Genomic DNA, 16814 nt, shown 5'->3' on the forward strand with positions numbered 1-16814 from the left:
CGACTCCACCCACCATGAAGTGGTACTCAGTTGTAATGAAAAACGACCTAAACTGAGTCGAGCTGAGTAGATGCTAGTGGAAAAGCGCCTCTAGTGCAGCCTCAAACTCACACTTTTTTGTTTCAGAGAGCTGATGATGGGAGAAGACGGCAAACCTGGGAAGAAGATCAAGGTGAAAGGAAGAGTGAAGCGTCCAGACAGACCTCCTGAGAACCCAGTGGTAGATGTAAGTCAAAACTGATGACTTTTATATGTATATGTACCCACAATGCACCTGCCACTTTGTGACACTGCTTGATAGCTAAAAAAGTTAGATGTTGAGCTTTATCTTTTTTTTTTGCAAAGTTGCCCTCTAACTTACGTAACATTGATCTGTCCTTGTCTAACTTTGTGTCTGTGTTTCCAGCCGACCATAAAGTTTGAGCGTCAGCCGGAGTACCTGGACAGCACTGGGGGGACGCTGCATCCCTACCAGCTGGAGGGACTCAACTGGCTGCGGTTCTCCTGGGCTCAGGGCACTGACACCATCCTGGCCGACGAGATGGGTTTGGGAAAGACGGTCCAGACTGCCGTCTTTCTCTACTCGCTGTATAAAGAGGTGCGTAGCTGTGAGATGCTGTGTTGTGTGTGTGTGTCTCTGTTGTAAAGACGTGTTGTGCTCCCTCAGGGGCCACACACAATGAAACTATATACACTGGTTTTGTGGTATAATGCTGTGGAAGTGCTTATTCTCAACCGGTTTGTTGGAAATCCGAGCTTCTACATCAGCTCAACACAAAATGAGGATTAAATTAAGAATTTAAAGTTTGTCCTTGTTGTCATCTTTATTGAATTAATGTCATATTAAGTTTAAAAAGAGTTAATTTGACATTTTTGATGCAGTTATTGGCTCACAGTCGTTCCTGAACTTCTTTGTGTGTGGCTGTGGTAGTCTGTAGGTAGCTGCCGTCCTATTGGTCAGGAGCCATCCAGCCATTTTGTATAAGTCAGGTGAAATCTGACGACATTAAGTTGGATCTCAAACAGTAAACATTCAGACACTCCTCATGTGTGCGGCTGCTGCCACCTAAAGGTGGGAGGCCAGAATACACTTCCTGCCAGAGCCACAGGAGATCCTATAACTTAGTGTGCTGATTTTTAAACTTTATAAATCACGTTTTTATGTTTTCGTTCTGGATTTACCAGCATTTATGTTTGTTTTGATCTCTACACGTGTTTTAATGTGGTTTAGTGCTGCTGCTGCATTTTTCTTCCTTGTTTGCTCAATTTTAATTGAACTTAAAATGTCTTCTGTGCTTTATGAGACATTTAGGTTACAAATCATATAAAAAAGAAAAACAAAGGTTCATTTTCTTTGATAATTATCCAAAAATTGAAAAACGTGGAATCGACATGTCCAGTAATTTGCTAAGTGTTGTATCTACATTTGTTACTGAGGAAATAAGGTTGGAGACTTGACATACAGTTGATATTTTGCTACTTACATTTCAGTTTTTTCTGTACTTGTCTCCTTTCTGCTGTGTAAACACAGCCTGCATTTCAGCTGAAAAATCCTGGATTTTTTTCCCCCAGTTCTTTATTTTCAAAGGATAACAACATAGACTTCAAGTACACTCAAAGTAGCCTTTCACAAGTATTCAGAATGTAGAGCGCAACTTGAATCTCTTTTCTTCTCTTTGTCCTTTTTTCTTTTCATGATATAGTCTCAAACAAGTCATAAAAACTATTTTACGAAGTCGACAAAAGTGCTTAGAAACAGGGTGCTTGCATTGCTTTGTCCATTATGAGAAAGAAAAATTAATAAACTAATAAATAATAGAGCACCAAAAGTGTCCCTTTTTTAAATAAAGGTCAAGCAGTATTCCATCCATCCAGTTTTGTCCACCCATCCACTAAGGATGCACAAATGTGTCAGCTATGGAGGGTGTGGTTGTGAAAGCTGCACGTATGAAACCTATTTTGACCATAATTTTATAAATGTGTTAATTTGTAAACGGACTGAGAAAGTAATTTTTTTCATTATGTTAATTTCATGAACAACTTTTATCCATTCCTTCTTTGTGGGGGAATCGGGTGCCAGCCAGTACCTGGTTTATACACTTTTTGCCAGCAAATATCTGAACACCAGATAGATATTTATTGGAGTATCCTGATTGAATATCAGCATTTCCTAAGATGAAAATATTACATTGAAATGGTATTTTAGTGTTGAATATTTCTTCCATTGTTTTGTGTATCTCTGTCCAGAAATTTTTTATAGCTGGACATTCCCAAAAAACATGCCGAAGGTTTGCATTCTGACTCCCACACAGTCTCCAACATTCAGGGTCCTCTCCTGGAAAGTGTGCTTTCTGCTTTGGGGTGACGAAGAATCTAATCAAGCACTTCTATCCAAATTCTCTGCATGGTGACAAACACATTTTATCAAATTACAGACCCGTGTCTTTGCTGCCTCAGTTTTCAAAAATACTTGAGAAACTGTTTGTAAATAGACTGGATGCTTTCATGGAGAAATATGAGTTACTGAGTGACCATCAATATGGGTTTAGGAGTAACCGATCAACATCCTTAGCAGTGATGGAATTAGTAGAAAATATATCTACAGCTATTGACAAGAAACAATATGCTGTAGGAGTTTTTGTGGACTTGCGTAAAGCGTTCGACACAATTAATCATTCCTTACTTCTGCAGAAATTGGAGCGTTATGGTATAAGAGGTGTTACACTAAACTGGATAAGAAGTTACTTAAATAATAGGTTTCAGTATGTAAAATTTAACAATGCTGTGTCACATTTTAGAAAGTAACCTGTGGCGTTCCACAGGGTTCAGTATTAGGACCTAAGTTATTTATACTTTATTTGAATGATATAGGTACAGTACTTAATAAGTTGAAATTTATTATATTTGCAGATGATACAAATTTAGTTAGTTCAGGACCAGACATTAAGGAATTGTTGACAACAGTAGAAAAAGAGTTGATTAGGTTAAAGGAATGGTTTAATATCAATAAGTTATCATTAAACGAAAATAAAACCAAATTTATGGTATTTGGTGGTGTTAGGGCTAATTGTGAAACTCAATTAATCCTAAATGGAGTTAAAATTGAAAGAGTATATGAAACCAAATTCTTGGGAGTAATTTTAGATTATAAACTCAGTTGGAGGCCACATATAGAATATATAAAACAGAAATTATCTAAAAGTATTGGTATTATTTATGAAACTAGGGATTTTTTGAAGAAGAAAGGTCTGCGTATTTTGTATTTCTCACTTATAATGCCATATATGACATATTGTGTTGAGGTTTGGGGAAATACATATAGAACATATATAGACCCTATAATTAAACTCTGGAAAAGAGTTATTAGAATAATAAATAAATCTTCCTACTGTGAAACTACTAATAAACCATTTATAGAATCTTGCACCTTGAAATTTTTAGATATTGTATATTTAAGAACATTAGAAATACTATTTCGTGTAAAGAATAAAAGTCTTCCTACCTGTATTCAACAATTTTTTAAATTAAGAGAAAAAAATTATAATTTAAGAGGACAGGGTATCTTTGAAAGAGGTCATATAAGAACTAATGTTAAATACAGATGTGTTTCACATTTGGGGGTTATTTTATGGAATGGACTTAGTGATGAGTTGAAACTGTGTAGATCTTTGGTGAGTTTCAAAAAAGCACTGAAAGGCAAAATAATCCAGGATTACAATGTAAAATGACTGACGTGAAATGATAAGAAGAACAATTTAGAGTAAAGTCTTGTTTTGTTTTTTTCTTTTTGTCTTTTATTTCATGTATTACTGATTTGCTGGGGGATTCTATGGATTGTACAGGATAGGCAAAATAAGCCTTGGCTTCTGCCTATTCCTTGTTTCGGTTACAGAACTCGTAAAAAGAAAAGGGGAGGGGGGGGAGTAGAAGGCGGTGGGAAAGGGAAGAATATGTGTATGTGTATATGTATGTATGTATATGTATATGTATATATATATGTATGTGTATATGTATGTATATATATATATATATATATATATATATATATATATATATATATATATATATATATATATATATATATATATATATGTGTGTGTGTGTGTATGTATGTATGTGTACATGTATAGATATGTGAATATATGTTATTGTATATATATGTATATTTTTTTGTTTGATTATTTTCTGTTTTTGTTTTGTCTGTTTTTTTGTCTTTTTTCCTTTCTTTTTGATCCTCTTTCTTTTTTTGGGGGGGGGGAGGAAATTCTTGCAAGAATGTATAATATATTTTTTGAACGCATAAAATGAAGTTTTTGTACTATAATTTTGTAACCGAAATAAAACCATTCATTCATTCATAAAACGTCCTGTAATTTTGTCATGTTGCAGAGATGTGAACATCCAGTGTATTTACTGAAGCTTATAGCTGCTGGTCTGTAGGATGTGTTCTAGTGATCTCCTCTCTCCACCTTCAGGGTCACTCCAAGGGACCGTTCCTGGTCAGCGCCCCGCTGTCCACCATCATCAACTGGGAGAGAGAGTTTGAGATGTGGGCACCCGACATGTATGTGGTGACATACGTTGGAGACAAGGACAGCAGAGCCGTCATCAGGGAAAACGAGTTCTCCTTCGAGGACAACGCCATCCGAGGAGGGAAGAAGGCCTCCAGGATGAAGGTGAGAGGACATGGCAGTGAATGAAGGCGGGAATGGAAACTCATAAAGAATTTCTGGTTTAATGCGAGAACATTTGGGTTAAAACTTGAATTAAAGGTCTTTGGTGTTGATTCCATCTAACAGAAAGACTCATCCATCAAATTCCACGTTCTGCTGACGTCCTACGAGCTGATCACCATCGACATGGCCATCCTGGGCTCCATCGACTGGGCTTGTCTGGTGGTGGACGAAGCTCACAGGCTGAAGAACAACCAGTCCAAGGTACGCACACACACAAGCAAAATATAGGAACTTCAGAATAAGCAACTCAGGAATTTTCAAGTGACCCATTCTGCATTATTTTTGTACTGCTGTAAGAATGAAGCAGGCAATACATGTACTTAACTATAAAAACTCACGCCCTGCTTTGATACATGATTGAATCGGAAGCTTTATTGTCTGAATCTCTGTTTACAAGCTTATTTCCTCTAAACCGCTGTAGTAAAACTGCCGTGCAACTGTTTGTAAAACCACACGGGACCATAAGCTGTTGTAAGCATGTTGTTTCCTCTGCTTCAGTTTTTCAGGGTGTTGAACAACTATCCTCTGCAGCACAAACTGCTGCTAACTGGAACTCCTCTGCAAAACAACCTGGAGGAGCTTTTCCACCTGCTCAACTTCCTCACACCTGAGAGGTTCAGGTAAGTCTGGCTGTTAATGATTTCACTTTTTGTCTGTATTGACGGTGGATCTCTGCAAGCAGGCTACTGTGTGTGATTACATTAATTTCTGCTAGGCACTTAACACGTACCTTTTTTGGGTTTCTAAATCAGTATCCCACCAACACGGTTCTAATATTGCCTAATTTTCCCTTGACATAAAGACCAATATTAAAAGGGTATCAGCTAATGGAAGATCTGATTAGGCGAGGCTTTTCTGAATTAAACAACATACATCATGTATGACTAGTCCTTAAAATTACCAAGAGCCTAGAAGTAAAGGTGATGAAATGAACCTGGAAATAGCCTTGTAGACCTTCTAAAGATTAATTAAACAGTTTTTACAGCACAAGCAAGCCTTACTGGACATGGGTGGTGGACATTGTTTTCTCATGCTTGTACATCAAAATTTTCTTCAATGTTTTTCTTGACACAGTCCTTTAAAACAATTCATATACAGATTGTATATCTCGATCCCCTCTCAGTTTGGTTTATTTCTGTACTTTGAGAGGTTTTGCAGGGTTAAAGTTGTCCAGAAATTTAAGGGGAAAAAACAAAGCTTTGTAAATTTGTTAAGCAGAAATGTGCTTGCTCTGTTACTCCATTGTTTTTAACTTCTCATTAACGCTTAGATTGTATGTTGTGACCGTTTTGTCAGTCCCTCCAGGATTTTGTGGGTGTTTTTCGAGATTGTTGCGTCCTATAATGCCTGAATTAGTGGCAGCTTTTCTAAAAAAGTAGTGATGTAAGTTGCGATGTTTTAAGCATATTTGTTGCAATGAAATTGTGGGAGACAGTGACAGTTCGTAAAAAAAATTGCATTTCTTCAGCTTTTAGAACATGTTTCAACATTTTAATTGCCAATATTTCTTCCTAAGCTAATTCTTTAACACTCCAACCCATTTCCACCAGCTGGTGCACCACGGTGGGAAACTAGCAGCAGCCAGATACTGGTTTAACAGGAAGTGGTTGGTGGATTTAAGGCACTAAATGATCATTTACTATTGAATGAATCATATTTGGACATATCTGTCAATGAATCTAACTTCCCTTCATTGTTTCAGAGCTCCAACAGATCTGGATCAACAGCTTCCATCACGGTGATCTGTCTGGTCTGTTTCCGCTCCTTTCAGACCTTCTGATATGTTTGTGGTAGAAAAGTGTTTATCAGTCGATGGTTTTCGTTTGTTTTCCACCACAATATTCCATGGGTGTAAAACAGTTCAGCTCCGCTTTGGTGAAGAACATCAGGGAATTGTTTTTCACAGTCTTTAGCAGTAGTTTTTGTTGGTAAATGAGAGACATTAGAATCATAAATGAGGAAGTGAGTTCGGTGACGTACGTGCATTACGTTTGCGCTGGGGACTGCTATGATTGGTGGAAGTCACGGGAGGCGGGACAAAATTGCAGAAAAGTTGCGATGATTGGACAAAATTGCAAGGTTGCGTAGAATTCAAGAACTTTTTTGTCATACACATAGTAGAAACACAGTGGTTACCTGAGTGATGAATTTCTTACTTATTCACGTAGGTTGGTTGAATTAATTGTGATCGCAACATTGTGAATTCCTGGAGGGACTGATTTATCATAAAGAACTGATTGTTTCAACTGTAATCTCAACCACCCAACACTCAAATGAAGCTGCATCACACCGACTATGAAAAGCACTCTGGCTGGTCGTGTTCAGTAATAAAATGTCAGGACACAAATTGCTTACTAAAACAGAACAGATTTGGTATTAAGTTGTAAATTCAGCACCAAGGAACAAAGAGTCCACATACGAGGCCTGACCAATGACCCAAAACAGACACGTTCACAGCAGCTACCAAAATACAATCCCTCCACACAATAGCTCACCTGTCTGCATCTTCATTTGCAGCAAGTTGGAGGTCTTTCTGGAGGAGTTTGCCGACATCGCTAAGGAGGACCAGATCAAGAAGCTGCATGACATGCTGGGTCCACACATGCTCAGGAGGCTGAAGGCTGACGTCTTCAAACACATGCCCTCCAAGACTGAACTCATCGTCAGAGTGGAGCTCAGCCCCATGCAGAAGTGAGTCAGGAGGGCAGAGCGAGTGCTACGAGGGTCTTTGTAGATCTCACCGATCTTTGAAAGTTGAGGATGGACTGAAAATGAGGCTCAATGTTTGTATTGCAGGAAATACTACAAATTTATTCTGACGAAAAACTTTGAGGCCCTAAACACCAAAGGAGGCGGAAATCAGGTTTCTCTGCTCAACGTCGTCATGGATCTTAAGAAGTGCTGCAACCACCCCTACCTCTTCCCTGCAGCTGCAATGGTACGACCCAAACACCAGGGATAAACCATTATTTGATTTAAACTTGGGGTTCATTGATTTCTCTAGTAATACAGAAAAATACGTCGTTTAATTCATCAGGAAAAGCTGTGACAGGACACTAAAGACATAACTAATGAATAATTTACCTCAATGTAAATATTCATCAAAAAAATGTGTTTACTGTGATTTAACTGGAGTCAGTTTTCATTTTAGAAAAGATTTTTGTCTAAATATTCTTTTTAGACAGAATTTCTCTGCTGTCATCTCACCGTTTTTCAAACCTTAACTTTTGATTGGTCACTCCAAACAGGAAGCTCCAAAGATGCCCAACGGGATGTATGATGGAGCCGCTCTCACAAAGGCTGCTGGGAAACTGCTGCTACTGCAGAAGATGATGAGGAAGCTGAAGGAGGGCGGCCACAGAGTGCTGGTCTTCTCTCAGGTAAGAGACGCTTCATGAACACTCTGATGCTACAGTTACATTTGCTTGAATATCAGTTTTTTTGTAGTTTTTATACATATTAACAAAGCATCTCCTCTTTATTTTTCAGATGACCAAGATGTTGGACCTGCTGGAGGACTTCCTGGAGAATGAGGGCTACAAATACGAGAGGATTGATGGAGGAATCACAGGAGGGATGAGACAGGAAGCTATTGACCGTTTCAATGGTGAGACTAAAAACAAACTACCTTCTACATTTATTTCTCCCTTTTTCATTCTTCTTCACTTTATTGTAGCGCCTCTGGTTGCTATGCTCATTGACACATCAGTTCACACTCTAAGCTTTGGAACAGGGGTGTCAAACTCATTTTAGTTCAGGGACCACATTCAGCCCAATTTGATCTGAAGTGGGCCGGACCATTCAAATCAGAGACTAGTAACCTATGAATAACAACAGCTTCAAATTTTTCCCTTTGTTTTAGTGCAAAAAATATTTTTGTCAGACCAAAAACAAGACAAAATATTATGAAATGAGACACCAAATGACAAAAGGACAATGATTCATGATCGGAATGACAAAAAAACAACCCAAAAGAAAACAAAATATTCCAAAAATGAGATGCAAAACAACAAAGGGAGAAACAAAGCAACAAAAGCATGAGACTAGCAACAAAAGTCAGACAAAAATAGACAAAAACAACAAAAACATGGTAAAATATTACAAAAATGAGACACAAAACAACTAAAGAACAATGAACAATCTAGTATTTTACTTTATGATCCAAACAACTTGTCATGGTCTAGAAATGATTTTAAATTTATAGTTTTACTAATTTACAATCTGCAGTTAATGTCTTCTCTGGAATTTTTACACTTTGAGGACCAGATTGGACCCTCTGGAGGACCACTTTTGGCCTGCAGGCCGCATGTTTTACACCTCTGCTTTAGACAATAAACCTCTTCAGTCTTTTAGAATTTTAGAAAACCTGTAAACTGCCCTTTTTGAGCTTTTTCTGCCTTATTTACCATCTTCATCCCTCAGCTCCTGGCGCTCAACAGTTTGCCTTCCTGCTGTCGACGAGGGCCGGAGGTTTGGGTATCAATCTGGCCACCGCCGACACTGTCATCATCTATGACTCCGACTGGAATCCTCACAATGATATCCAGGTACAGCAGGATCGCTGTCACTCTTAAATTTCATATTAAACAGGAGTTAAAACTGCTTCTTTACGTTATTGAAATGTGCATCTTGTTTTCCTCCTTGTTCGCGTTCAGGCCTTCAGCAGAGCTCATCGTATCGGTCAAAACAAGAAGGTGATGATCTATCGCTTCGTCACCAAGGCATCAGTGGAGGAGAGGATTACTCAGGTAAACACGACAGATGTATTGCACTTAGTGTTGTTCAGTCTGAGGCCTATAGAACATCTTTATTCTTTGGCCTTTAGCGTGTGTTTCCTACTGCTGCGTGTCCACTAGATGCATTTCTCCCGCATGTAGACGCATCGCATCTGAAAATAGACTCGGGAGCTGTCTGCTCCTGGATTTCAAGTCGGACCAACATGGCGGCTCGGTCGCGACTTTCTCCTTTATTACAAAAACAGTTCAGTGAAAAGTATTTCTGAAAACGTTTGAGGTGAGAAATAATCTGTGCAGCAGCTGAATCTGTCCTGGTTTTAGTTCACTGATGGCCGGTTTAGATGTTTGACGAAAGTTTCACGATGCGTCGGATCTTCGCACGCCGCATCGAAATTGCATAAAGTAGAAGTCGAGTCTAGTTTATGCAAATGAGCTGCGGGGAGACGCACCGCAACCAGACCAGCATGCAATGCGGTGTGTTTCACATAGCCCATGAATGGGATGCAGGAAATTGCCAGATCTAGTGGACACGTACCTTAACAGATGATTCGATAATTGCAACTGTTTTTGTAAGATTTAAAGAGATTTTAAGCTTAGATTTGTATTTTTGTGTGTGTGTAATGACATGCCTTTCAAATCTTCACGCAGATTTCGGAGTTACGAGTGTCAAAACAAACAGCTGCAGTTCCACATTTCACAGTAACTCATTTTCATCTGTCCTTCCTCACTGGTTCTCCGTCCAGGTTGCCAAGAAAAAGATGATGCTGACTCACCTGGTGGTGCGACCTGGTCTCGGATCCAAGACCGGCTCCATGTCCAAACAGGAACTGGACGACATCCTCAAGTTTGGAACAGAGGAGCTCTTCAAGGACGAGGGAGAAGGTGAGGATGGATTATAGTGCAGATACACATGGACAGATGTACTGGAGAAAAAAAGTGTGTTACAACAGCTAATGTTTGCCTTCAGGGGAAAACAAAGAGGAGGACAGCAGCATCATTCACTACGACGACAAGGCCATCGATCGGCTGCTGGACAGGAACCAGGATGCCACAGACGACACGGAGCTGCAGAGCATGAACGAATACCTGAGCTCCTTCAAAGTGGCTCAGTATGTGGTGAAAGACGAGGAGGAGGAGGTGAACACCTGCTGACACGGGGCTGCTGTGACAATTTACCCATCCAGCTTTGTTCTTCTTCTCAACCCGTTCCTTCGTCTTTACCCAGGAGGAGGAAGTGCAGCGGGAGATCATCAAGCAGGAGGAGAGCGTGGATCCAGACTACTGGGAGAAGCTGCTGCGTCACCATTATGAGCAACAGCAGGAGGATCTGGCCCGAAACCTGGGAAAAGGCAAACGTATCCGCAAGCAAGTCAACTACAACGACGGCTCACAAGAAGACAGAGGTGAGAAATCATTTTTACTGAGTTTTCTGAAGGAGTTTAGAACCTGAATTGCAAGCAGACAGTATTTGAGATGTCTACATTTCTGGAATTTAGCTGTGTGTGTAATAAAAATACAACTGAAGCTTAAATTTAAGGTTCCAGGGATGTCCAAGAATGAGCTGAGCTTTATTTTGACTTTTTTCATATCCGTTAATAGTCTGGATCTAACTTTAACGAAGGAAAAACATAATTCATGTATCTGAAAAAGTATTTTTTTGCAAAGGTTCTTAAATTCATCACAAGAAGGGGCTTTTGACAGATTTCATAGCTAGGTGAAACCTCAGATGACTCTCTGTCAGTGGGTCGTGACATTCTTCCACACTGTGGGTTTGCTGTTTGCTGCAGTATAAAGTCCTGCACCTCTATGCAAACAGCACAACCAGGACTAGAAGTAGAGAGAATGCAACGTTGTGTTGTGGACATTATGACACAGATGTATTACCACAAATCATGAAGGTGAAGTTTCTAAATATTTGTTTTGAAAAAAAGAAACAGAATCAACATGTACAACATTTTTCCAAGTTACTGCAAAGAAATGGTGGCTCTACATATGATAGATATTGAAGTGTTAACATTTATAGATATTTAACTGGTGTTTTTAATTTGTCTTAAAGCTGATTGGCAGGACGACCAGTCCGACGGCCAGTCAGATTACTCTGTGGCATCAGAGGAGGGAGACGAGGACTTCGATGAGAGAACAGAAGGTAGGGACTGTAATTTGTTTGCTAAGATTAAGATATGCATGTTGTCCATATGATATTTATTTTCTAAAGCATTAATTGGTTTTAAGTAGCAGTCTGCAAGTCCTGCATTTATTTAGTCTTGTTTGTTTTTTACAGGTGATAATTTAAGTGTCTTTTGATGATCAGAAACCATAAAAAGCTGCCAACAAAGAATCAATATCATACATTCAGAGCATATAATATAATAATCCTTAAGCAGGAACTTGTTAATAATATATAAAAGTTACATTTTGGGTGATGCAGCTCGTTGTCTCAGTGTACAGTATCTGCTATTATCTGTATCGTCACCACAGCTGTTTTCTCTTTGCAGCTAACTCTCGCAGGCCGAACAGGAAGGGCCTGAGGAACGACAAAGACAAACCACTGCCCCCCCTGCTGGCCAGGGTGGGAGGCAACATTGAGGTGAGCAGCTCAGCTCTCGTTTGGGCCTGTTAAATATCCTTCTCTTAACCCTCCTGTTGTCTTCATTTACGGGCGCCATAAAATATTGTTTCCTTGTCTGAAAAAAATTCAGAAATTCTGCAAAAAAATTCCCCAAATTTCTGAAAATTTGCAAAACCTTCAGGAAGAAAATTCCAATAATTCCTTAAAAGTTTCCCTTAAAAGTTTTATTTAAAAAATCCTCCAAATTTGACAAAAAAATTCTTGTAAATATTTTAAAAAAAGAATAAAAGTCTTCAAAAAAAATCCTAAAAATACCTAAAATGATGACATATGTATCAGTGAAACTTCTAATACTCTCTTAAGAACATTCACATAAAAATCAAAATCGCTGGATTTTGGTTCATTTTTTTGTGAATGTTCTTAAGAAACATTTTTAGCATTTCTTTTTTCCACAAAAAAATGTTCAAATATTTCCCAAAAATGTTGAAAATGTGGACATCAGAAGTTTCACTGGGAAAATACTTATTTTTCCCACATTTTCAAATTGCAGGATGACACGAAGGTTAAATATCTGCATCAGACACGCAGTGTTCATGCTGCCACAGACTGACAGTTTACAGACATACAGAGTTTTTTATTGTGTGTTTCTGTAACTGTGAAATGCGGTTTTATTTCCCCTGAGGCTTGACTGGAGGTTCTGTATGTGAACGTTTGATCTCCCGCTGTTTCCCAGGTGTTGGGTTTCAATTCCCGGCAGAGAAAGGCCTTCCTGAATGCAGTGATGCGTTATGGGATGCCTCCTCAAGACGCCTTCACCACCCAATGGCTGGTTCGAGACCTGCGAGGGAAATCTGAGAAAGAGTTCAAGTAAGAATCACTGCTACTCCTCTCAGTAAAATATCATTCTTCCAGGTCAGATTCCAGATGTTTCCACTCTTTTTTTGCACAATATTTCCACCATCAGCCTCTTACAAAGCTCATTTTTTCAGTACATAAAAAGAAAATCACAGTTTTATAGTTGTATCATGTTTTTTCTCTGATATTACAGGAGATTAACCCTTTTATCTCCTGCTTGTCCTTCCTCTCTTAGAGCCTACGTCTCTCTGTTCATGCGTCACCTTTGTGAACCCGGAGCCGACGGGGCCGAGACTTTTGCTGACGGTGTCCCCAGAGAAGGGTTGTCACGGCAACACGTCCTCACCCGCATCGGTGTTATGTCACTTATTCGCAAAAAGGTAAAAAGAAACTTTAGTTTTGCCTCTTCTGTGTCTTCTTTCAGCTCAGATCAGCTGGTGGGTTTTGAAGTTCATAGGGTTCAGAAGTAGAGGTCGACCGATATGGGATTTTCAAAGGCCGATGCCAATACCGATTTTTAAAAAAATTTTCAGCCGATGGCCGATATCTAAAGCCGATTGTAGAAGCCGATTTTTAAGGCCGATATCCTTTTTTTTTTTTAAAAGCACATCGATTACAAAAGGCAATTTAAACACTAAAAGTATATACATGTATATATTACAAATTAAATACACTAGTAGAACACTAACATTTATTGAACACAAAAAATGAAAAAGTACAATAACATAAAAAACATACTTAAAGTTTACAAAAAAATACAATTAAAAAGTAACCTGAAAGTGGTTAGGGTTAGGCTTGTTGTTGCCTGGCTCACTCGCTCCGCTCTCTCAGTGCCGGGGGTCCTTCTAAGGGAAAAGTGGTCGCGGCAGCTGCCCGTACAGGTGCCTGATCACAAATCAGCTTTTTATTTGTAAATATCGGCCGATGGCCGATATTGAAAAAAGTCCATACATCGGCTCAAAATATCGGCCGGCCGATATATCGGTCTACCTCTATTCAGAAGTATTAAAATGTAGTCCTAAATATGGTCTCTCTTGTTGCAATAGATGCAATGATTCTGTAATTGATCACAGGCTGTTAAGAAACGTTTCGCACCTCTGAACTAAAAGTATGATTGTTGTGATAGTGTGTTACACTGTTTAAACTCTTTTGTGGAGAACTTGCTGCAAACGGGTACTATTCTCTCTGCAGTAGCTCAGAAAGGACATACAGTAAACATTTTTAACTGCTTTATTCTTGGTTATCCAGCTCGCAGAATCTGGTGCAAACAGTTTATTTTTGTCAATTTTTTAAAAACAAGACGTAGAACTAGAAAAGCACTCAGAGAGCGCAATGTTCCGCTAGGGCTGCTTAGTCGCCATACCATTTCCGACGGCTGAAATCTTGTTTTTTCTGGGTCTGGTTGATAAATGGTGTCAGTTTGCTGATTTGGGCTTCAGTGGTTTCATGTAAATCTGTGGGGATGTGCTGAAACATACGAAGACAAGTCATCGTTTGAATGATGTGATTGTAAAATAGGAGTTAAGCTGAACTGGAGTGAAAAAGATCTTTAAAAAGTTTCGATCAGCGTGTCAGAAGCTGTAGTGATTTCTGGAAATTCACTGCTGCGTTTTAAAAAAAATACTAAGTGAATGAAAGGAGCAGCTGGAGCATTGTGACTGTTTACCATTTGTTGACAATACACAGCAGTTAATTAGATGGAAAAATATGACAGCAGAAAATAAACATGTGGAACATTTGGAAGCGAAGCGTGGTGACAGTGTTTGCTTTGACTCTCCAGATGAGCAGTGATGTTAAACTGAATGAAACTGATGTGCTGTGCAGGTTCAGGAGTTCGAGCACGTCAACGGTCAGTGGTCGATGCCCTGGATGGCCGAGTTGGAGGAGAACAAGAGGGCTGCAGCTCAGCCCGACTCTCCGGGAAAAACCCCGTCCACCGGCACCCCCGCCGACACACAACCCAACACACCCGCTCCAGGTAACACACACACAGGTTGACTTTTTATACAGTTAAACCAACAAGCACACACTCTGCCCTGCCTGGCTGCTGCAGATATCAGTGTACAGTGGTCCCTCGTGATAGACGAAAATCCGCAAAGTAGCGATTTATTCTATTATTTATGTATATTTTAAGGCTTTATAAACCCTCCCCACACAGCAGAGCAACACTATGCAGTGATCAGACATCTGTGAAATGGACAAGATGCTGAATACTGCTATACAGGGGAGACCGAGAAGACTGATGCGACAGTCGCTGAGCCAATCAGAGCCCAGCACTGGATGCTACGCATTTTATTTCCATTAAATATTCTTTTAATATGTTTGTATTATTAATTTTTTAGATCATTTCCAATTTTTAGGCTAGAAAATGCTTATTTTACCGCAAAAATAATCAAAATAATGTAGCAATCGCAGAGCCGGTCTATGACTGAACTGTGGTGCTGCAATGCACCGTGGGAGTTCGGGAGGTTGGGGGTTTAAATGTCATTATTGTGGTTTATGTTGGTGTTCCAGTGTTATCAGTGTTTGTGTTTTATTGTGTTTTTGTGGTTTATCCAGCCTAGTTAGTTTGGTTAAGTGTTTTGTTGTCAGGGACTGTGATGTGAAGTGTGTTTGATCACTTCCTGCCACATTTTCAATAGTGCTGCTTTCTTTGTGTGTCAAAATAAAAGCATTTGTCAGTTGCAGAGTGCGTAAAAGGCAGATGTCCTTTCTCCAGCGTTGTTCTTCAATGTCGCTTGCCACAATAATAAATATATAAAAATACCTATATACTGGAAAAATCCCACGATATAACGAAAAATCCACAATACCAAACGCAATTTAAAATTCCACGATACAGTGAGACCGCGACAAGTAAACCACGATAGACGAAGGACCACTGTATTTGGGTTAACATGTCCCATTTATGCCAAACAAAAAATATTTAATGACTGGATGTGTTTATAGTTGACGACTCAAAGAACGATGAGGCAGCGAAGGACGGAGAGAAGGAGGTGAAGAAGGAAGTCGAGGTGGAGAAGAATGGCAAAGAACCAGCAAAAGCCAGCAACGAGGTAAAGACGTCATGCATTAGAGCGACACGGATAACAACTGTATCTTTGGCATGACAACGGAGACTAACGGTACTCCTCGTCTCCCACAGGTGATCGCCATCCCAGACGACGACGAGAAGAGTCCGACAGAGGAGCAGGACAAGAAGAAGAACGGGGAGGAGCCGATGGAGATGGACAAACCGAGCAACGGCGAAGCAGAGGGGCTCAAAGAGAAGGAGGTCGAGAAGGAGACAGAAGGAGAAGCAGAGAAGAAGAGTGAAGAAGCAGCGGAGGAAACCAAGTCGCCTTCAGAAGCAAAGACTGAGGGGTCAGAGGTCAAACCTGAGGACTCGGAGGTCAAAGGTAAGACAGATGTTTTGAACAGTGTTTGTTGTTTTTTAACTGTGACAGCTGCCAAAATGAGTCATGATGTGTGTCACTGGAGAGGAAACTGGGTTTGTTTTGATTTTATTCTCAAAGAAAACAGTCGATTCAGTAGAATACGACGTGAAAAACTTCTCACAAGAGGCACTGTAGTATTTAAAAATGTGTCAATTTGAGCCTTTGACTTTTCACAGGCTCAGATTCTGTCAATGAGTCAGCATTATTACAAGGACAGTTTGTTAAATTTTAATATTTTATCCTTCTGGGCAAGTAGTTTCTTCTTTCTGTCACAATGTTTATCCACTGTGGGCTCATTTTTTTTATATAAAGTCCTGCACCTCTATGGTAGGACTTCTGTGTCCTCATGTCTTCTGTGAAACATGACACAGAAATTCGAGTTTATCTCTGAAATGGTGCAACAACACTTGTGTGTGGATGTCTGTCATGATCTTTAAAGCCCTGGTTTATCTTTATTTCCTCTTAATATTTTTTATTTCTG

At 39.5% G+C, this 16814-nt stretch overlaps 1 protein-coding gene across 4 annotated transcripts in view; it reads left to right on the top strand.

Annotated features, from left to right (window-relative positions):
• Positions 1–16814, top strand: part of LOC111571070 (chromodomain-helicase-DNA-binding protein 4-like) — a 53713-nt gene that overhangs the window by 21057 nt on the left and 15842 nt on the right. For all 4 annotated transcript variants that reach the window (XM_055017771.1, XM_055017770.1, XM_055017773.1 and 1 more), the window contains exons 14-34: positions 127–226; positions 407–598; positions 4476–4676; positions 4800–4937; positions 5235–5356; positions 7254–7427; positions 7533–7674; positions 7985–8116; positions 8226–8343; positions 9159–9283; positions 9392–9484; positions 10216–10354; positions 10440–10609; positions 10698–10875; positions 11529–11618; positions 11968–12059; positions 12775–12908; positions 13132–13276; positions 14721–14874; positions 15846–15952; positions 16042–16294. In XM_055017771.1, the coding sequence (XP_054873746.1) occupies positions 127–226; positions 407–598; positions 4476–4676; positions 4800–4937; positions 5235–5356; positions 7254–7427; positions 7533–7674; positions 7985–8116; positions 8226–8343; positions 9159–9283; positions 9392–9484; positions 10216–10354; positions 10440–10609; positions 10698–10875; positions 11529–11618; positions 11968–12059; positions 12775–12908; positions 13132–13276; positions 14721–14874; positions 15846–15952; positions 16042–16294 (2999 nt within the window). The remainder of the gene's footprint in view (positions 1–126; positions 227–406; positions 599–4475; positions 4677–4799; positions 4938–5234; positions 5357–7253; positions 7428–7532; positions 7675–7984; positions 8117–8225; positions 8344–9158; positions 9284–9391; positions 9485–10215; positions 10355–10439; positions 10610–10697; positions 10876–11528; positions 11619–11967; positions 12060–12774; positions 12909–13131; positions 13277–14720; positions 14875–15845; positions 15953–16041; positions 16295–16814) is intronic.

The sequence above is a fragment of the Amphiprion ocellaris genome, chromosome 15, assembly GCF_022539595.1.
Source record: "Amphiprion ocellaris isolate individual 3 ecotype Okinawa chromosome 15, ASM2253959v1, whole genome shotgun sequence".
Taxonomy (NCBI): domain Eukaryota; kingdom Metazoa; phylum Chordata; class Actinopteri; family Pomacentridae; genus Amphiprion; species Amphiprion ocellaris.